A 21,645-nucleotide genomic window follows, 5' to 3' on the forward strand; every position below is an offset into this window, starting at 1 on the left:
CGAGATATTTCCCTTGTGGAAGATAAATCTGAGATTGTGTGAGTAAACTATACAATAGTACCAACCAGCCTCGGGGTCTCTTACACCGATGGACGAGGAATTTATCAACCGAACCGATGGCGATCTGCCCGAAACAATGAACGATAGCCTCAAGGGTCTCGGCCAGGTTCCACAGCTCAGGCCGCTGGAACCAACCAAACAGAAGTTCAACAATCTCACCCTGAAGTTCCGTGTGTTGATACTGGTATATATGTATAAGGCTCCAGGCCATATAAAGCGCATAAAGCATTAACTTGATGAGATATAAGCATGGAAGAAATCGCAAAGTTGCTCATAGACGAGCTGCAAGAACCAGTAGGTCAATACCAATCATGACTGCAACAATGTTAATTCTACTAAGCTCGGAGTAAAACGTGGGGTTTCCGTCTCCACACCACGAACTGCTACCCAGGCAAAAAGAGCCTCTCGAGGAATCCCGGGCGCCTAGTCTCCATTGCTCCGGCCGAGAACCTGCTCCTCAAGCTACTACTCCGATGCCGTCATTGGCTAAGGCCATTTGAAACTGCAACCCAGAACAAAGCTTGGAGACATCCGAGACCTCTCTCGGAGGGAAGCACGCATGGGTATGGCACGTCACTTGCCTCTTTGATACCTCGTGCCGCACCGCCGACAACTCTTGCCGGATGCACATGCTTCTCCGGCTCTTATATTTCACCAACCCTCCCACTTTAATCTCACTTCTTCCCGTGCTACCAGATTTTCAGAGACACTCTTAATATACTTCGTCTCATAGCGCTTAATTCTGTTCTCCATCTTTCCGTCTTCACAATCCACCCTCTGGGCCCTCGATTTCGACCAACGAGACTACTCCAGTCATACATAAGATTACATCCTTTACACAGTCCTCCCACGATACCCTCAACTCGGTCGATTTCGCATACAACTGTCACTGTGTAGAACGCGACCACAATAACGACACCTCGTCCGGCCCCGCGGCGCTCAATCTGACGTTGACAATGGCCACCACACAGCTTCCTTCGCCAGACACAACACAGCTTCTTGCGCCGTTTCTGCCTGCTCTCCCACCATCTGCTATCTCTACCGAACCTGCGATCGGTATTCTACCACTCTTGTCCCCTATACTTCGCCAGCGAGTCAAGCTTCTATCTACATCAAGTACCGAGCCATGGATTCGACTTCTGTGTTACGACAAGGCAAAAATACCTGAGCTGATTCAGATCGCCCAAGGCGGTAGTCTTGAGCCACATCCGGTATCGGGTGAGGTCGAGGTCGACTGGGATTATGATGCAGAGGTACGTTTTCGTCGGGTCGATGAAGAGACTCTGCAGGCTCTCGTTGCGCTCTCCACCCTGGGTTTGGCCTTCCAGTTGATCTACTGTGTTGGGGACGTTGAGGGCGGAGGTGATGGCTGGAGGGTTGGCGAGGTCACTATAGCAGACAAACCCTCACCTTTCTTGCAATTTGGGGGAGCATCCAGCATCGCAGAGGCCGAGAGACAATTCAGAGAAACACAGGCAAAGAAGGTGACCAACCAAGCCAAGGACGCCAACGGCCACGGCCATGGCAATAGCTTGCATATTCCTCATAGTGGCCACGAAGAAGACGAAGAAGACGACGATGATTACTGGGCACGGTACGATGCAACTCCATCCCGGACACCAGCGCAGAAACAGTCACCTGCACCTCCTTCGAAATCTACTTCTCAAATCGGTGGTGTTCGTGCATCTTCGGCAGAGGACGCATATTTTGCTCAATATGACAGTGTTCAGCCTGCTATGGATAATCATGATCCGGATGAGGAAGAGGCTGCTGCGCAAATTGCTCCACCACTGGGACTCGGACGTACCCAAGAATCTGCCGAAGCCACAGAGCTTAATGAGACACAGAGCGCGTGGACATTGGCCGAGATCGAGAAGAGTGATTCAAGCCCAACACAAAACGGAGATGATACCGAGCGCCACGCCGCTCTCCTTCATCCACGCCCAGCCTCAAGCGCCAGTTCCAACGGCTCGGAAACAGTTGCTAAGCTTGAGGCATCTGCCGGCAAACAAACACAAAATGAGTTTGGTGTCAAGCAGCATGTATCGCGCAGTATTCGAAGCCTGTTCATGCTTTCGCGTGCTTCAGGTATTGATCGCCAGGAGTTTGAGAGCCTTGTTCGTGCCGAGCTCGATATTCTTGGCATGGTTGAGGCCCAAGAACAAGTCTGATCTGGAACACCATTTCACCACAAATTTTCATATTTCCGCATAAAGAAATTGGAAAGCCTTTTCAGGCGGAGTCTTGCATCTTTTTCTACCCAGTATTTTTAACATGCATGTAAGGCGTTGGTTGTTAGGCATTTGGACGGCAGCTTGAGCATTGACAAGGCCTTCAGCCTTCTTACTTAACTTGGACGGAACTTGGACATAGAGGATAGGTTGGACAGTATCTTATGAGAGAATGGTAAATGGTTCAATGCGAAAGGTCCAACTGGCCAAGTCTGTTGTGCATAGCGATGATATCGGTGATGACTGTTCACCTTATAAGCTCGACAGCCCCCGGTTCGTCGTATATGCCACTCCCGAGGCATGTCACGATAATATACGGTCTTTGATCTGAACAGGGCATGATCGTATTGTCAACATATGCCGAAACAGTTCGTCGATTAAAATAGTAAGTTTCCGCAAACAGGGAAAACGCTGCATTAGGTCGTGCTGACAACTCAGATATAAGCTTCCGAATCACCAGCCCTCACTTGAACTTACAAAAACTTCATCTTCCAGGTCTTTCATAAGTCCCCCCCCCCCCCGACCTTTTTTTTTTTTTTTTTTTTTTTTTTTTTTTTTTTTTTTTTTTTTTTTTTTGGCTAGCTCAGCCCCTACTCAAACTTCTGAACCTTTCTACGTATGTTCTACCTACGCGATAACTAGATTTTCCAGTGCAATACGTGCTGTCTCGAGGACTTTGGTACAATTGCGCTCTGCTGGAGAACAAGCCTTAGTCGGGTAAATAACTCCACGGGCCGCTTCATGTGCGTGCCCAGCAGCATGAAGTGCGTCAAGAGCATCATGTCGCTTTTTGCTTCTCTCCTCAAGCTGCCCAACCACATCTTTGAGCCCAAGTTGTCGATAGGTCATCGCGCCTGGGATCTCCTGGTCCTTCTCATCCAACCCGTAGACATCGAGGCGAAGAAGCCCCCTGATTGTCATTCTCCACATATCGGGAGGCATGTTCTTGTTGTTGTAGCTTTGATAAGTCGTGCAGCCCTTAGGCGTACCCCCAATGCAACCCCAGAGGCCACCAATTTCTTTGAACGAGAACCAAAAGGTGCGTCCTTGCAGCTTGGCGAGGGTAGTCTCTTCATCTACCATTTCTAGAATTCTTGCGTAGGCGTTGCATGCAGATGGAACCAGAGCGCCAAGAAGCATGAGGTTCTGGAAGGATTGTATGGGAGGAGGCTTAGTGGGTTCGTCAAGCAAAGATGCAGAACAGACAGTACATCTGATAACATCGTGAGCGACCTTGGATGCATTCCGTGCGACTTTCATGGCCGGTATGACCTCAGCTGGCAGATTTCCAAGAGACTCGAGAGCTAAATAAAGTGATGACAAACAGCCGCAAGACACTGTAGGTACAGGTCGCATAGAGGGAGTCGGTGTTCTAATCACATTCTCAGTGGATTCAACAGAGGCACCATTTTCGCTGGAGTCAGGTGGTGTCGGTGTGTCCGAGTTCTGTTTTAGTCCTGGGTTTGGGGATTCAATCTGATCTACTAGGTATTGCTGCAGTGTGTTACTGAGATCCTTCGAAATTGTTTCTTGCGGAGCGTCTGTCTCGCCAAAATTGATACTGCCAAGGAGGTCGACACCACTCAGATCCAATGTAGGTAATGTAGCATTGTCAACGAGCAAGCCTTGGGGTTCCACGATCTGCGGGTTGAAAGAAAACGTGCCATGACTAGATTGCAAGCCCCATGTATCGGCGTTTGCATTAGCTGGCTCGTCTAGGAAGTTGAGATCCAGAAGATAATCTCCGGTTGCTTGCGTTTGATTCAGGTGCTCATAGGAGATATGATCATCTGGCTGGAGAAAAAGTAGAGCTTCCTCTGGCGGCTGGGAAATGGTCGGTGCTGGCAGAATGGCCTCATCACCCACATCCACATGCCGCCTCTTTCGGGGACGGCCCATTTGCTTCTGCGGAGAATAGTAGCATATTATTCCCTCCTTTTTACACCGAGAACAGCCCTCGGGTTCTTTGGAGCATGCGAGTTTTCGGGATCCTAATAACCGATAAGTCTCCGATTCGGACACATGATGAGGCACTCACGGCATTCGTCGCACGCTCTATGCTTTGTAACCCCATCGGCAGCTGCAGTTGGAGCCATTCTTCTTTCCAAGGTCAATTTTGAATATCGTATTCAAGCGGAGTCTCACTGTATGCAACAATATATGATACAGCAACAGATTGTGATATGGAACAACATTCAGATGTCGCAGTCAGCATGAGTCTTGGCTCAATACCACGAATCTGACTAATGTTGAGACACCACCCTCATTAGGTAGCTACAAACTACCCAATCCGCCAATTTGATCTCCCACTCCAGAGATCGACAATGCATGTGGTTAAGTGGGTTATCGTGGAATTTGAGCCCCTATACTTAATAAAGTACTGGCCTTAGCTTGCAGAAAACATCCATAACTAATACCGTTTACAATTCTATTGGATTTAAAAATAGTTGCCTATGGAATATGGGCCAAGTCCAGATAATACTCGAAATCTCAATAGCAGTTGTATCATAGCATTGGAGCTGATAAATGAATATCCAATTGGATTCTAATCATTGATCACTTCAGTACCCCCCTGGACCTTAGTGACCAGATGACTCTCCATGACCACCACTAGTGAGTGCAAGTTAACATACCTTGGGTATAATGACAACAATTAGCGACTCAGCCCGATCACCAATAATACCTAAGAAGCTACTGCTTAAGTGATTATAGTGTCTCTTGTGTTCTCGGCATGGGATTCTCGAGACTGTAGCAACATGAGCCTCTGTCTAACGTCAGCAAGGACACGTCGACTCAGCAAAAAGCAATTCTTTCGCCCGCTGAAAGAGACGTGGCTGCACACATCAGGCTTCTGTATCCTCATGCGCTCCTCGCCTATTACAGTATGACCTAGTTTTTGAGGCTCCGTTCACGGGTCTATGGAGATAGTTCTTACTTGGTCCAGAAAAAAGACTTCCCCACAGCTTCATCACCGCCAAAATACTGTTTGGGTACAATCCATGACCCTTTGATTGGTGTTACCTGTTTCTGTACCATGAAGAAGCCATAACTTCCGAGGTACAATTACAAGCCAGGCTTCGTTTCTTTCTTCCCATCCAGGAACTTTTTCAGTACGAATTCTTTGCTGCATTTATTGCCTGTTGCTACTTTGTTCCCGCCTCGTAGAAATTGTCAACCAGCTTGCGTCATGATAGAGTCGTAGACGCCAATACAACCCTACGAGAAGCGAGCTTGCCGAAAAGTCCTGCAACTGAGAGCAATTAGATTTGCCCCTGCATAACCCTCCGAAGTTGTCGGCGCAATGACAGTCACTCCTGTGGCCAATCTTGGCAATATCGCCCGCGCCGAGTACAAGGCGCTATTCGATACAGAAGTTGCCAAAGGGATTAGAGAACCCCTTGTTCTTCCTTTCTGCCTTTTCGGTCCTTTCATTTTGCCTATTGTCTATTTGGCAATCCCACATCGAAATCGGCCATGGCTTTACCACGCACGATGGCTTGTCGTCGCTTTTGTCGTTGCGTTCGATGCTTATATGATTCAGTATATGTCTAGCTACAACGTCGCTCCAGCATATGCGTCAGGTCTCATGGGCGGATGGGGTATCTTGACGACTCTGAATCTTTTGGTTTGGTCCGATCCGCAACTCGACTATGCCAGAGTTGTCAAGATTCCCAAGGGCAACAAGTCGCAAGCATCGTCAAAACAACTGTCCATAGATGTTGCCAATGGATCAAACCAAGAAAGCGTAATTCGACAGCGAAAGGCTTACCACGAAGCCATTGCACTTTCAGGGGACGCCGAAACCCGTGCCAAGAATGGGAGCTCTAAAGATGTGGTTTACGCCTGGCAGAAATTTCCTGAAAACGGATCGTTCGGTGAACGGCTTAACTGGACACTTGACCTTGCTACAAACTTTAGGGAAATCGGTAGGTTTGGAACGATTATCTAGCACTTACAAGGAGGTTCCTGGCTAAGCTTTTTCTCCAGGCTGGAACTGTTCTATCTCTTCCGTACCAAGACCAGATATCCCAAGCAATATTCGCGATGGGGATCCTGTATCCTTCGACAACATGCTCATTGTGTCTAGAAGCGGCTACTATCGTAACTTGACCGAGAGGGAGTTTGTATGGAGCCGTATTCGCAGAGTCCTCCTCCTCACTTTTCTTTTGGACTTTTGCTCTGTTGCGATGGTCAAGGATCCCTACTGTGCCTATGGGCCCGATCAGGGACTTGAGCTCCCTTTATTCCTCCGGCGGCTTCCTCCGTGGCTGCGCTTCATCTATCGCGAGCTCCTTTGTCTTGTTGGTATCTATGCTGCCATCGATGCCATTTTTAGCTTGCATGACCTTTTTCAGTTCTACGTTTTCTCCTACTTTTACCCCATGCGAAGAGAGTTATGGCAGTACACCAACATCTTCGGTCCTATCTCGCAGGTGCTTGATAGAGGTCTTGCTGGTTGGTGGGGGGCGTTCTGGCATCAAACCTTTCGTCTTCAGTTTGTTGCGCCCGCAAAGTTCCTCGTTGACCATGGCTATCTTCGAAGAGGAACACTACGTGCTCAAATTGTTACCATGTGCTTATCCTTCATACAGTCCGGTTTACTTCACGCTGGTGGAAGTTTATCGTCTATGCCAACCACAAAACCCTGGAGAAGTCCGCTCTTCTTTGCCCTGCAGCCTCCTGGCATTATCTTGCAGCTTCTTTTGCTGCAGACTTTGGACAAGCATTTCCCCGACTTCCCTCAAAGACTCCGGCAGGCATTCAATATGGTATTCACTCTGGGCTGGCTCTGTCTGACCGCATTTTTCTTTACCGATGATATTTCATCTTCGGGTATTTGGCTTCTGGAACCTGTGCCGATTTCCCCCCTGCGCTGGCTTGGTTTCGGTTACCCAGACGATCATTGGTGGCGATGGAGGAGATATATGTTCCCAATCTGGCATTCAGATAAGTACTGGTGGAAAAGTGGTATACAGCTTTGAGGCTGGAACATCTTGATGTAAAGAAAATATATTTATCGGACACGCGCCATGTTTGGGAAAGCAAGGGGTAAGTCGATTATAATATTTATCCTAGACTAGTCCTCGTGCATAGAAGAAACAAAGTTATTAGAGATAAATTGTTTAGCCATTTCATCTGAAGTTACTATTCGCCTAGCTCATGAAACTCGCAGAAGCTCGTATTTTTGGCCCGAGGCAAGCCTATCAGCTTCATTACGGAGCCACTTCACAACAGGCTGATAGTTGCTCTGCTTCGCTGCCAATACCTTCTCAAAGGCAAGGCACGCATTTCTTATCACTATTAGAGTACTGCCAAGGAACGGCGCGGCGAGAAATACTTACAGAGCAACTTGCGATTTTCGCACGTCACAGATGTATTGGGGATATCTCATCACCCGAGATTTGCTAGTCAAGAGCAGGAAGGCAACGTCGATCACTTTAGCAATAGTTCCTTGAGAAGATCAGACATTAAATCAGCCACATCATGAGTTTGAGTGACTTACGGAGTATCATTTCACTACTCGGTTGCTGTGTCTTTCCGAGGCAACGCAGGTAAGCGTACATTTTGCTCGCAGTCTCAACAAAGGTACTTCGAAGCGAGTTGAGAACGGTTCGGTTTGCATTATGGGACGTGTCATAAAACATCAGATGAGATTGAATCTTGAAAGCGTCTGAATGGTCATAGGAGCCTTGGTTAGCAACTCTTTGGGTTCATGCGGTACGGGGGACTAACTTAGAACTTTTCGTTGAAAGTTCTGACCAGGTGTGCGGCCGAAGTCGACGGTGAGAGAAGCAGATACATCTTTCTAGGTGTAAGTACTGGTCTTGGATTGGACTAGAAGCAAGACTCTTGAGCGTACCAATATTTGCATCTCTATCTCTATCCTTGGTGATATCCAGTGTCTTGCAGTTTATAGTGGTTCCGCAGTAGGGGAAGCCTTTCTCATGATTAGACTTCTGCAAGGGCTCACCATCATATAGCATGTCAAAGTTGACCATGGTCTTAATCGGGTTGACCGCAACGCCATACTCAGGAAACCCAACATGCATAGCATTGACAAACTTGATCGCCTTTTCCTGGTCTAGAGTGATTAGAAGAAAATCGTCAATGAGGCGTAAGAGTAGGCAGTCTGGCGAACGAAGGAAGTCCAAATGTTTAACTTCAAGGTCAGCATAGAAATAATTGCATAAGAATGAGGACAACACAGAGCCTTGAGGGATTCCGGTTTTCTGTCTGTAGTATTTCTTTCCAATCTTGACAAGATTATACTCGACATGTTGCCTGAGAAGATGCATCAGTTCTCCAACGTTTTGAGTATTGCGTAAAGCGCTGCCCACAAAGACAGTATTTTTCTTCTTGTGAGCCAGGTTTTGCTCAAGCCGTATGATGAAATCTGGGTTTTCCTTCTCGCTCAAGGCTGTTGCATGCCATCGACGGATAGCTTTGGACGAGGTCTTGTCGTCAGCTACCGCTGCCCGTTCCCCAGGCTTCACTTCTGCGTGTTTCATGATGGTATATTTCGACTGACTTGGCACGGACTTCATCAGATTGACAACTGCCTCTTGTGGGATGGTATCGAAAGCAGCCTTGACATCAGCCTTGACAAAGTACAATTTACCATATTCAGGGCCCAGAGATTGCTTGAATAGCTTCAGTCGGGTATAAATATCGCTGACGGAGAACATAGTGGAACCCAATTTGGACGGGTTGATCCTCTGAATTTCGAGTCAGCTTCAGCCCCCGAATGTTTGTCGCCTCACATACCTTCTCTAGCTTCAGCAACGAATGCACGGGACCTAAGATAGTATTTATACTACGCCCAAGCTTGCTTGAAGGTCCCCTGGTCATAGCCCTGCGCCGGAGATTCATGATGGGGCGAAGTTTGTTGCCTTTTGGAAGGAGTCGAACTTGGCTAAAGCCCAGCTTCCGAGAACGCAATACCTGCAGTGCGTCATCCAACTTGACCTCCTCAAACATGTCTGCCCTAAGTTCCATCATGGCTGGCTCTGCTATTTGTCTCCAAACTTCATGGCGAAAGTAAAAAACTTGGTATCGATGGGTGTTAGACTCGGTAACATAAAATGTGTTGCGGATCAGGGGCATCAAGAGAGAATCAAAAACGAAATAAATAAATTCATTAAAAATCTCCAGGCGCTTTGCAGTATCAGTTTTGCTTGGTTTTCGGTCGCCCAGGACTGGCGACTGAAGCCAAGAGATTTTTGCGATCTGGTAAATGATTAGCCATGGTCAAGCTTTGGCACTATCGGACACTAACCTTCATATTTTGTGTTATTTCATGTAGCGACATGGTTTCAAAACGCCTGAGCCTGATGAAACTATCGACACTTCGCATGATAGTGGATTTGTTGCGTTTCTGTACGGTATCATCCCCCCAGAAGTCTCTGGGGATAATCTTGGACAAGACGGCTTGGCAGAACGATGAGACCTGAGATGATGGGGTGGCTAGCTCTACCAGGGATTTATGATATGGGAGTGCTGGCGCTTGCGTGCTCGAGAGCCCTAACTCGGAATGCTTCTGGGATGGAGCACACTGATAGTAGGAAACCGTCTTCGGGTGTTGTGATGGTCTAAGCTTTCGAGACGATATGAGACTCTTCTTGGTCCTCAGCTTCCTAGTTCGCGATGGCCTGTCAAAAGTGCAGGGGCAGTGGTGCTTCAAGAGCTCGATATATGAACATCGGCCGTGGAGAACTTGCAAGCGTTTCACAAGTTCCTCAGTATATCCACGAAGCCGCTTGGGTATTTTTGGCATTCGCGACCCGGTATCTCCTGCTTTTGTTCGAAAATAGGGAGCAATCTCTTCTTCTCTCAACGTATAGTCTTGAAACTTCTGCGAGGTTATAGTAGGATCGACCTGAGAAGTAAAGACGTTGTGAAGTCCGAATTGCCGAGGAAATATGTACATCATCACATTGATCGTACCTTGGCGCTGGATCTCTAAGTCGTTAGACATGGGAGCGTTCGTGTACCGATTCAACACGTCTGAAAAAATATTAATAATATGTTTGATTGTATGTACTTTCTATACTTACGAATGTGTTTATAGCCGGGCTGAACAAGTCCTTGTGCCGTAAGGGATGGCTTAGCATAGAATATTCTGCTTCTCACTAGAGTTATGTCTATAGGCTTGCGTGCTTCGCTTTTAGATCCTTTAGTCATTGACAGACCGCCTCCATGAAGGTCAAGCTCTGCAAGTGGTACACCTAGAATGGTCAGATTTGTACTTTAGTGTTTTGCTGTCTTACCTGTCAGTTGATAATAATTGTTGAAACCTGCTTCAACCTCTAGATATATAGAGGCGTCGACAAGGAGATTGATCATGATTTTCTCTCCAGCTCTGCCAAGAAGGGCCAATAATTGTGGCCAAGGGTTTTCCCTCAGCGCCTCAACGTTAGAGTTCGGAAAGAGGCTGAAGAGTCCAGGAATAGTGGTAGTTCCTTGGTCATCTGGTCCGGCTGATTTTCTAAACCCGTCACACAATAGGTGCTTGGGTCGTCGTCCGACTTGCACATCTCTGGAGAAGAGACGCCATACAACAAAATCCACAATCTATATGATTATAAGCGGCTTTCCATACAAATAAAGATGCTGTACTAACCTCATTTTGGGAGAATATTGATCCGGCAATCCCATCCGAAAGACTGACATAAGACTCGTCCTGTCTCTGTGAGAATGCTAGCCATTGCTCCCATCTCGTGTCATCGTTGTCGGCCTCCTGATGGGCAAAACAAACAAGTGATGTATCTAGGAGTCGTGATAAAGTCTTCTCAATCTCTCCGGCATCATTTGCTTCGCCGATGGATGCCACTTTCTTCCGTCGGAGTCGAGATCCATGAGGTAGCTGAGAGAGGACATATTCTCTTAACGAGGTGACCCTGCCGTAATGACGTTCCAGGAGGTCGCGCCTCACGGGTATTCCCCCGAGTGGTTTGGCTCGCTTTTGGTGTTCCGACGCGACAATAGTCTCCGACTTTCGCTTTCTCTGGTTTTCCATCATTGTTCTGTATCCTTTTCCCATTTAACGGTTGTCAAGCCGCTGTGTTTTCCGATGATCACTTGTGTAATTTATTCGAGCTAGAGTGGAATTCCATGAGCCACAGAGTTTCGGACATTGATTTGATGCAATGTGGCTGATCCTTACCCGATGTGGGAGCGGGAGCTTATCCCTAGAAGGATTAGCGCGGGTTTAGTGTGAGGCCGGTTCCAGGGGTAAGCAACCGGCCGCTTAACCGAGCGTTATCACAGAATTAGCCGCTAATCATTAACGAAGATTCAGTTGATGAACTTTGTTCGATGCAATCGTAGGAAAAGCCCATATTCTACTACTTATTAGAGCCTTGTGATTATGGGCTTGCTTTTATCTCGGCTAGGAAGTGTGGTTAGCATCAGACACAGCGAGGGTTAGGTAACATGAAAGCAATCTGCTGCTTCTCAACGAGGGCAAGAAACGCGAGGCTTACACATCCGCGGAAGCGACCACAGCACAAAATTATACTTGCTGCGGGAGATAGTGTTTTCGGTGTAGTAGATGGGGTGTGCCTTTGGGGGGGGGGGGGGGGGGGGAGCTGGGATTCCAGATGAAATTGACATGATCGCTAAAGAAGCGTTGTAAGCAGTCCTGCATACCATCACACGCAGTATCACAACGCAGGAACGGCGAGCACGGAGGAAACCTGTGCGTCTGTGCAATCTTCTTTGTGTAACCCAGAAGGCTATAACCTGGCTTGAAAAGTGGTCAGCTCGGATAATTGATGGATATGGAGCCCCGGATCTGCCACTAGGATGAATATTGGGAATCAAATAGACGAAAAAGGAGACGATTTGGTGAATCGTAGTCTCGGATTACGACTTCGGAAATAGAAAGTGACTTCAAACAAAGTGTACTCTTGGCGATGTAAAAATGCCTTTCTTTCTCAGCCCCCACTGACAAAGAACTGGCAGAACCCACAAGAGACATATCAAAGCGTTGCACCGATGTCTCCCGATCAGTCGAAGACCCTAGAACACAAGCTCAGGGGTCAACGAGACCAGGAAGAGGATTTATTGTTATCGTAGACTCATCAATCCCTTAAAAGTACTTAGGACAAGCTATTAAACATAACACATATTAAAACCACAGCCACGCCACTCAATGTCCAAGAAGCATGAATAAGCCAAGGGCAGAAAGTTGCTGGCACAGAACAACTACATCAACAACGAGATTAGGCAATGGAAATGGCATGAGATGTAAGTGGCTTGACTTATCATGTGTTTCTCAAGGCCAACTGTGCGTAGGAGCGCGCATTCTTAGTATGTTTGTTCTTCAAAAGGCAGTCCCCAGGACAGAGCGACCCAATAGCCACCTAAGACTAAAGTTCCACCTGTGGACGGTCAATCTAGGTACCTAACTCTTGGGTACGAGGATCCGAGGTGCAACTGAGATGCAGGAGGGAATGAAAGAGAGGCAGAGGCGAGAAAGGGGATGCATAACGTCAGGGGACGAAAGACTGGATGGGGAATTGAGTAGTCCTGGGGTGAATAGGCAATCGCCATTTGTTCCTCCAACGCAGTAATAATCGAGTGAACGCGACCAGATCGAGCGGGGTTCCCTGGTTTGACATAGACGAATGGCAATAAGTGCAATAGATTTATGAGACATACGCCCAATGTGCTACAGTGTGAAAGCTTAACTGGCTATGTTTCTAGTTTCGACGCTTCGACGGTCATCACAACTCATGTAAAAATGAATGGGGTGGTAAGCCTGAATTCATTGACGAACTGACTTGGTGACTTTGTCCAAGCGGGTGGAATTGAGGCTGCTGAATCGGCTGCCACACGAAACGGTTCGTGGGTTACGAGACCAGTCACAATGCCATGGATTGGATCGCAATGAACCCCTGACGCTTCAAGGGGAAGACAGGCAGGGCCTTTGATTTTCTCGAGATATGTTGATGGTTGCAGAAACTCTAAAATGCTTCGCTAGTCATTCTCATGTTCTAGGACCAATGTCGCAACTATCCGTTGGAAACAGATGGTTCCAAAGCTCTAATTTGGGACATGGGTAAGGATATCGCAGGACTCGGGAATTGATGCAGGGGAAGAAACACTGGACCTTGGGGGCGTCATAAGTCAACCAAGCACCATGTTTTTACCTTCCATGCTAGGTAAGGGGATACCTCCGAGTCTTAGCTTGGTCTAACAGACGTAACTCGACTGCGATAGTAGGCTCTACTCTGTAGTCTCCAGGGCATGTTGTTCGCTTCCATATGTCGAATGGATGACCATAAGGTTCTTCAAGTGTCCTGTGTTCCTTTATTGGTCCCTCGCCCTGCAGTAGACCTAACAAAGTTTTCTTAGGCTGGCCACAACAGGCGGCCCTCCGTCGACGGTCCATTGTTCAAAGCTACCTGTTCTGCGGCTGTAGATACGGAAATGCCAAATGCATGCTCATGAAATGTGGAGGTGTTGTCTACGCTGCTTAAGGTTGATTGCCGTTGTGCACGGTTTATGAAGTATTCTCTTGATGTGATTGATGTGTTTCAACATCCAACCAAAAGCGTCGCCGTTGTTTGCTCTCTATGTAGCTTCAACGGATGTGCTCCACTGAGGAAGGTAGCGCCCCATCTGCGGGCACTTCCCAGTCCAAATCCCAATTGAACGCTGTTTAGGTATTGATACTGTAACTGTGCTTTCACTTGACTTGATATCATACCCGACGACAAGGATAGTTAATAGTAAGTTTTCCGTTCAGATTCGCCTGCCCTTCATAAGATCGCGTCTTCCATCCCACTGCTTCCACGTAAAATATCTTGGTGTTGTTTTGTCTCCGTGCCTCTCTTCTACCGAACTTTCGCCCTCCTCATTTATTGTGTGGTTTGGCCATCTCAGGAAGTGATCCCGCCTATTAGACCCCTATTTCTCCCTTTCCCAGGGATCATCCGCCTTCGAGCCTCATACGACCCGCTTGCTCTGTGCTGTTCGTACCCTCAGCTCTCTGGCCTGGATACAGGTGATTGCCGTATGCACGCACACGCAACTTCGTCCACAGCACTCTTCAGGCTAACCTGCATCAATAAAGCGCTTGACTGGCAGCATCCCCGTCCACCGTCGAAGCCCCTAGCAGAAAGTTGGCCTGCATACGACGAGTTGGAACGGCTGATTCCAGCACCAGCATCCACCAAGAGTGTCCACTTCGATTTTCGACCCTCCCATCCCTAACGTCGTTCAACTTCCAGGGACTGGTGCCCCCATCTTGTTGTTCCTGTTCACTTGTCCACAGCTGGATCCTGCAGTTGTGAGCTTGTGAGGGCCATTGATTTTCTCATACCCCTGGTCGCTACACTCTTCAGGCCCATTTGCAGTTAACTCTGTTCCACTGTCCTTTACAGCACCTACAGTACAGTACTTATGCTCACACCTATTAAGTGCGCCTCACGCCAACGCCCGCACAACGCTTAAACGCCAACGCATCGATGCTCTCTGCATGGGTCTATAGTCCCCCAACCAGTCGCTCCGCTCGACGAGCCTGACGGATGCTCAGGCCACCATGGATAACGACATGGATATGGCCCTTCACGCGGGCCTCCAAGCGGACGTACAGGATGTAGACTCGGGCTTTCGAAACCCCAATCTCGAGCTTCACCACGACCTTCATCACCTCACCCAGCATAATAAGAATCAGCGCCCTTACGATCACGATAACGACCACAATCGTCGCATCGACCACACCACTGACCTCAGACAAGACTATCTCAACGATCAGCTATCTCACGACCGCCGCCATTACCTCCCCGATTCTTCGCCTTCCGCCGCTCCTGCATCTCATTTCGACCAACGTAGCACCTATTCCCATCCTTCTGTGCCTCACGCCGACGAGTACGATTCGATTTCTACGGGCGCCCACCATGCCTTCGCCCCCGTAAACCCCGACGACTTCTACAAAAGCTATCGGGGAACATACCACAATAATCAAGAGTCCCTTTTTATCGGTGCCTCGGCATTGCGTCCGTCATTGCGCTCCAACGGTGATGGCTCAACGCCAAAACATCATATTACATCGCAAACAGAGATCAATATGCGTTCTACGTCAAATCCTGTCGACAACAGGCCTGCTCTTCCTGGCTATAAACCCACTGGAACTCACCCCAGTGTGAGGGATCTGAAAAGGCGCTTCGACCAGAATGGTGCTGCACCTTCATCAATTCCCCGTGCCCCGGCGCATACGGGAGCTGCAGCTAAGATTAGGCAAGATGTTGGTGTCAGTCCACAACCGCGAAATGGTGCAACGTCTTACTCGACATTACGTGATGGTTCAAATTCGTTCAGCAATCAAACAGTGTCCTCGTCAGCCCGCTCCCAGAGATCAAGATATGTTGCCGAGGACCAGGTCTCGAATAATTCTCAGTCTTTTGCAAGTCGTATAGGGAAACCGCGAAGTACTACTAGCGGAAACTCAAATGCCTCCAAACCCACGTCCAACTTGGCACCAGAGTCTCCACCACAACAACCGACTTCTTCTATCTCCCCCACACCTTCGCGTTCCCAAGGCTTGCTTTTCGGCGAGATTCTTCCCGAGCAACACAGTTTTCCCACTGCTGGTTATGGCATTGAGGGCGTTCGCCCAAGAAGGACATCTGAATCCAGCTTACACCATCCTTTTAGCCATCAAAGAAGTCTATCTGATCCACCAGATGTCGCCGAGCCTTCGTCCCCGAGTATCTGGTATCGTAGCCTCAACGGCGACGATAACAACGGGCAACCTACCCAGGCCCCTCAAAAAGGCCACACAAGGTCACATAGCGACATCCCGAAATCCCCTTCAGTACCTCCGGTCTCTCGTAAAACCCCTTCTCGAAAACCACCGACGACTAATACCTCGGGTGCTGGATCTACATCCAAACTGCCACGCTCTGTGAGAAAAGTGAATAGCCCCAGTGATTCAACACCTTCGACGCGTTCGAACTCGCCTACTCTCAAACGACCGCAAGTGAATGGCCGAACATCAAGGGCAGGGACTCCGACGACAAGGGCAAAAACTCCAACGAGGGCCAAGACACCAACCCAGAGCGGCGCTACTCGAAAAACGGCACCCCGAACTCTGGTCACACCAACGAACAATAATCGCCTTCAGGCAAATATCATAGCGCCTCCCCCGAAGCTCTCCCCTCCTCTCCGAAGTTCTCGGCCTCGTCAACCCGTTTCCGTGGCTACAACGGCAAGCTCTCGGATGAGGGCAGTGGAAAGGGCTAGATCACCAAATCCTACATCCATTCCACAGTCTAGGATCGCCGAACCATCATCACGCCGGCGGAAGATCTCTGTAGGACCGATTGATTTTGAACAGCGACGAGAACATATCCGACTAGCTTATACGAAGTCCATTCGAGAAAGCCAAGCGCTCGAGGCACGACAGAAGGCAGCAGACAGAAGGCGGAGGGAAATGGAGGCTGCTGCCAGGGCGAAGGCTACTGCCGCTGCTTCTTCAAACTCGAATTCGCCATCCGTTACGCCAGAGCCAAGTATCACAGAGCCGCCAACCCTCGCCGATATTCCACCAGTTCCGCCCCTTCCAGATGACCATTTAGTATCGTCAGATTTCAGGATTGGTAGTGGGCCAAGTTTGAGCCCGGAGGTTTCAAATGCCACAGAAGTGCAAAATACCTTGAATGTGGTTGACCTTTCAGATACTCTTGCATTCCCAGGTAGCCATGAGGTGTCTTACGATCAGCCTGATGGAGAGCCACGCCGAGACCAGCCTTCACCATTTCTGGATGACCCAACAATGAGTCCGGTTGATATCGCAATGGCACTACCACCCGCTTCATTGATGCTAGCTGCGACCTCGCAGGCAACGCTTACCGACGAGCCATCAGCTCAAGACTTTGATTCACCCACCCTGGGTGTTCCTGGCAGCTTTCCAGCCCTCAGTCCTCCTGTTGGTGAATCAGAGCGACCACCAACTGCCGTTTCGGTAACATCAGAAACAACAGAGTTCGACAACGAACCTCAAATGACCCCTCCAAGGTCCTCACAGACGCCGCTTGAAGTTCCCATCACGATTATCAAGCCACCCAGTCCACAGACTCAGAAGTCCGCATCTCCTCTGAAGGCTGAGTATCATTACCCATTCGAGGATGACCCTGATTCACCAGTTCGACCAAAATCCGCATCCAATACCGTTGATGTAGCTGAACATGCATTGTCGAAGCACGATGAGGTTACTCTGCCTTTCATCCCTGGTGCATTCGATATTGAGGCCAACGCAGACGAGCCCCAACCCGGTGTTGAGTCCTACAAAACTACAATCACCATTCTGCCGCCCAGTGACGAACCAAGAGCGGCTGAGAGCCTTGAAGAAACGGTCCCATTTCCACGAATTGAGCCCGACTATGAATCAGAGTGTCATTCTGATTCAGAATACGATGAAGTAGCGAGGCAGTATCGCCGCTCTCATGACGATGGTGCTATTACTGACAGCTGTACCGAGGACGTGGAAGAGGCCGGCAGAAACGACTGTAGATCAGAGGTGCCGTCCGACGACCAAGTCTCGTCACATCGTGCCTCGACTTGTGAATCTCTAGACACTAACAACGAGCCTCATTATGCTTCTGATGAACAGCAGCGGCCGGAGATTTCAACAAATCTCATGGTACCGACTTTGTCTGCGACTAATAGAACAAGTCAGCAGTCAGCGTGGACTGACTTTTCGATCAACAGTGGCGACATGTCTCCAGCGGGGCGCTCACCAGTGTTTCCCGATGATGACGAAAACGAAACTGGAGATCATGGCCATGTCACGATTTTTGAAACAACATCTATCCATCGAAATAGCCGACCTGTTGAGCGACCTTTGGAAATTCGCAATAGTCAACCGGAGATCCGACCTTCTACAGACTTGACCCAATCGCCGTATCTAAGTCATCAACTCCCAGAGCTAGACACTGGAGATGGGTTTTCCATTCCATATCTTTCCAACAGAGCCAGCAAGAGCTTCTCGTATTTCCCATCCCCTAATCACGAACCTCCTCCCATACCCGCTTCAACATCCGGCTCCGCTTGCAATTCGCAACGAGCATCAGGTGTTTATTATGAGCAGTCCCAAAGTGGAAGCACATTTGTCAATTCTGAAAGAGGGTCGCAAGATTACATCCCCATGATGACAACGCCTCAATCGATGGACAACGCATCCCTGTCAACCCATAATCAGTATTTTGCGGATGCAACCACTTTGAACGGAGATGCAAACTCCGAAACATATGATAAACAGGGTCCAACGGGAAAGGAAAAGCAACGACTTGTTCAACGACGCAACGTTATAAAAGAGCTTGTTGATACTGAAGCTGTGTTCGTGCGCGACATGAATATTGTTGAAGAGATCTACAAAGGGACAGCAGAGGCTTGTCCAAAACTTGACGGCAACACTGTTAAGCTCATCTTCCGGAACACTGATGAAATTATTGCATTCCACACCTCTTTCTTCGCACAGATCAAAGAGGCAGTTCTTGCTGTTTACACGATGCAGAGCCGGCGGTCTGCGCTTGCTAGGGAAGGCACATTGATATCGGAGCCCTCGCAGTTTAATCCTGCTGACATTGATGATACCAAAGATCGTTCCGTCTTGATCGGCCCTGTTTTCAAAGTCAATATGGAGAAGATGAAGCTCGCTCATGAAGGCTTCTTGAGGAACAGTGACGGGGCAGCCAAGCGGCTCATCCAGATACAACAGGATCCCACGGTGAAAGTCTGGCTCAATGAATGTAATGAGGTTGCGAAGGACCTGACTGCAGCATGGGACCTGGACTCACTCTTAATTAAACCAATGCAGCGCATCACTAAGTATCCCAATCTCATTATAACGCTGTTGCAGCACACCCCACAGGATCATCCCGATCGAGAAGGTCTAATCGAGGCTAAAGAGATCCTCGAGACGGCCATCATCGAGATCAACAAAACCAAGAAGAATTTCGAACTTGTCGGCCAGATCGTCGGCAGAAAGCGAAAGGAATCCGATGTTAAGGCAGGATTCGCGCGCGCATTCGGCAAAAGAGTCGACAAGCTCCAAGCGTCAGGTACCCGAACGAGTGAAGATTCCGAATATGCTAAATTGAACGAGAAATTTGGCGACGATTATCTGCGACTACAAGTTGTTCTCCGAGATGTCGAATTCTATACGAGGCAGGTATCTGCCTATGTACACGAATTTTTGCAGTATCTGTCTTCTATCGAGTTGGTGATGAGGCTTCAACCAGGAAACCATCCTGAGCTTGAAAGCAAGTGGGTTCAGTTCAATATCTCGATGCGAGATCTTGAAAAGGTTGCGCTTGAGGAGCATGTACGTTGATTGCTTGAGTGACCTTGTGGAAAAGAGTACTGACGGATACCAGTTATCGCAGGTCCGAAAACATGTCATTGAGCCGTTCGAACATGTTATCAAGGCCTACGGTAACCCGTCTTTGGCAATGAAAAAACGCCAAAAGCGCCGTGTAGATTACGAGCGATACGAACAGCTAAAGCGTGCGGGCAAAAGTATTGACTCCAAACTCAACGAGCTTGTTGAGCAGTACGATGCTCTGAACGATACGCTGAAGAAAGAGCTCCCCAAGCTGTCTGCTTTAACTGAAAAGGTGGGCAACATCTGTCTGGGTAACTTTGTCAACATCCAAACGAGATGGTATGGGATATGGAAGGACAAGATGAAACTAGTTTTGGGCGACTGTCCTGATATGCCAGATCTTAAGGAGGTCGTGGCAACCTTCCAACGCGACTTCCCCTATCAACAGGAGCAGTTAGCCAGTATTGGTATCCTCAATCCCATGTATCGGGGTCGAGTTTCTCAGTCAACCACACGGAGTACCGAAGAATCATCATCCCTGAGGATGCGATCACGCCCGTCTGAGAGTGATTCGCGGGGTCGGGGCCACTCAATCAGCGGTGAACAGACCCCAAGCGTTCCTACACCCGAATTCACAAAACGCCACAGCGGTTCGTATACTGCGTCACCTACAGGTGTCACAGCAGGGAACATCCCTAGTCCGCATCAGTATTATTATCGTGACTATTATTCGGGTATCGGTAACCACCAGCAGGGCACGGCATCTCCTCTCTCTCCAGACCTTCCTGGTAGCACCCGATCATTCGCCGCCTCTACGAGACCCAGTACAGGAAGAAGTTTTGACTCTGGGGGACTTCCACGACAGAGCTCAGACTCAGCTACACAACAGCTCCGAGACTCCCATACGACCTACAGTTCCCAGAACCAATCTCAAGAGGGTCGACGGTTTTCGGGGCTTTTCCACTCAGCTCTACCACCAGCTGACGGACCTGAGGATAGTGCTCGATCGTCTCGGGCATCTTCAAGGGAGCGAGGACCTACAGACGACGGGTACAATGTGCTTTGGCTAGCGGCTTCCCTCTTTGAGTTCAATATTGCAACGACAAAACACGAAGCCGGTTATCCGTACTTGGTGTATCAGGCCGGCGAAGTAAGTTGACTCACTCCACAAATGACCTTGGATTTGGGTGCTAACTGCTAGTCTAGATCTTCGACGTCCTTGGTGAAAAAGGAGAGCTCTGGTTGGCAAAGAACCAGGATGATCCAGACGATCGCGTTGGGTGGATTTGGTCAAAACATTTTGCCAGGCTCGCTGATTCATGACCACGGCCCATGACTGACTGAAACTTCAGCAGGCAAGGTCAAGCCAAACTGCTATCTTATCAACTACGCAACACATCCAAGATTCGTACTAGGATTCAAGGAAGGAGCTTGGGCGTTTATTACATGGACATTACGATTTGGAACTGCAGCAAGAGATTTACCCGGTCCTAAGACGCATCCATGTTGATCGGCATTTCTAACATTTGTCTTTTATGAGTTCATCCTTGCCTTTTTTTCACCCTTCGGCTCCTATTTATGCTGAACTCACTGTTCGACAATGTGTCGTTTGATTCAGTTTTCATTTGTTTGTTTGGGCTTGTATTTGGGTAAAAGCCTTCAGTGTCCTCTACGCGAAAGCAGAAAACATGGGATGAAAGAGAGGCGTGGTTAGGGCCTTGACTTTTAAAGCAGGGGAGCCAGGCGTTCAGAGCAAAATACCAACGTATGTAAGATTTCAGGTGTGAATAACGAGGGATGAACCCGAAACCAACTTAGGCGGGTAGTGCCGCTTGCGTGGCCATGAAGTTCGGTTGCATCAAGTGGCAGTGGAGGAAATGTAAAGAATCGTATTGACTATGGAATGAGATTCCAGTGGCCCAAGCATGATGAAACTTAAATTATTAAACTTGGTTACGTGGATCATTATGTGCGGTCTTGCATGGTTATCTTAGTGACAAGATCTTTGTATGGCGTCTTTTG

The 21,645-nt window shown here is 48.5% G+C and overlaps 5 protein-coding genes across 5 annotated transcripts; 3 read left to right on the top strand and 2 right to left on the bottom strand.

Moving 5' to 3' along the window:
* The first annotated feature begins 708 nt into the window (after positions 1 to 708).
* Positions 709 to 2,509, top strand: FOBCDRAFT_5223 (uncharacterized protein). Its single transcript, XM_054702847.2, has one exon. The coding sequence runs from the start codon at positions 1,017 to 1,019 to the stop codon at positions 2,229 to 2,231; it is 1,215 nt and encodes a 404-aa protein (XP_054558822.1). The 5' UTR covers positions 709 to 1,016; the 3' UTR covers positions 2,232 to 2,509.
* Positions 2,510 to 2,859: 350 nt separating this feature from the next.
* FOBCDRAFT_173853 (uncharacterized protein) lies at positions 2,860 to 4,737 on the bottom strand. Its single transcript, XM_031182289.3, has 2 exons — positions 4,330 to 4,737; positions 2,860 to 4,282 (listed from the first exon to the last, which is right to left on the bottom strand). The coding sequence occupies exons 1-2, from the start codon at positions 4,385 to 4,387 to the stop codon at positions 2,919 to 2,921; spliced, it is 1,422 nt and encodes a 473-aa protein (XP_031043057.2). The 5' UTR covers positions 4,388 to 4,737; the 3' UTR covers positions 2,860 to 2,918.
* Positions 4,738 to 5,592: 855 nt separating this feature from the next.
* Positions 5,593 to 7,273, top strand: FOBCDRAFT_283905 (uncharacterized protein; the record flags this gene model as incomplete). Its single annotated transcript, XM_031182291.2, has 2 exons — positions 5,593 to 6,217; positions 6,279 to 7,273. The coding sequence occupies 2 exons, from the start codon at positions 5,593 to 5,595 to the stop codon at positions 7,271 to 7,273; spliced, it is 1,620 nt and encodes a 539-aa protein (XP_031043059.2).
* A 144-nt stretch (positions 7,274 to 7,417) lies between these two features.
* On the bottom strand, positions 7,418 to 7,766 carry FOBCDRAFT_5230 (uncharacterized protein). The gene is made up of 2 exons (XM_031182292.3): positions 7,634 to 7,766; positions 7,418 to 7,582 (listed from the first exon to the last, which is right to left on the bottom strand). Exons 1-2 carry the CDS (start codon positions 7,681 to 7,683, stop codon positions 7,450 to 7,452), a joined length of 183 nt encoding a protein of 60 aa, XP_031043060.3. The 5' UTR covers positions 7,684 to 7,766; the 3' UTR covers positions 7,418 to 7,449.
* A 7,072-nt stretch (positions 7,767 to 14,838) lies between these two features.
* On the top strand, positions 14,839 to 21,214 carry FOBCDRAFT_283913 (uncharacterized protein; the record flags this gene model as incomplete). Its single annotated transcript, XM_031182293.3, has 3 exons — positions 14,839 to 19,623; positions 19,676 to 20,773; positions 20,830 to 21,214. 3 exons carry the CDS (start codon positions 14,839 to 14,841, stop codon positions 20,944 to 20,946), a joined length of 6,000 nt encoding a protein of 1,999 aa, XP_031043061.2. The 3' UTR covers positions 20,947 to 21,214.
* Positions 21,215 to 21,645: the final 431 nt, after the last annotated feature.

The sequence above is a fragment of the Fusarium oxysporum genome, chromosome I (genome assembly GCF_013085055.1).
Source record: "Fusarium oxysporum Fo47 chromosome I, complete sequence".
In the NCBI taxonomy this organism is placed as follows: domain Eukaryota; kingdom Fungi; phylum Ascomycota; class Sordariomycetes; order Hypocreales; family Nectriaceae; genus Fusarium; species Fusarium oxysporum.

Bases quoted from the DNA above. Each gene is read 5' to 3' on its own strand.
- FOBCDRAFT_5223 (XM_054702847.2), top strand. From the start codon at position 1,017: ATGGCCACCACACAGCTTCCTTCGCCAGACACAACACAGCTTCTTGCG.
- FOBCDRAFT_5230 (XM_031182292.3), bottom strand. From the start codon at position 7,683: ATGAGATATCCCCAATACATCTGTGACGTGCGAAAATCGCAAGTTGCT. The intron at 7,583-7,633 runs GTAAGTATTTCT...AATAGTGATAAG, and splicing joins CGAAAATCGCAAGTTGCTCT to AAATGCGTGCCTTGCCTTTG.
- FOBCDRAFT_173853 (XM_031182289.3), bottom strand. From the start codon at position 4,387: ATGGCTCCAACTGCAGCTGCCGATGGGGTTACAAAGCATAGAGCGTGC. The intron at 4,283-4,329 runs GTGAGTGCCTCA...ATCGGTTATTAG, and splicing joins TAGAGCGTGCGACGAATGCC to GATCCCGAAAACTCGCATGC.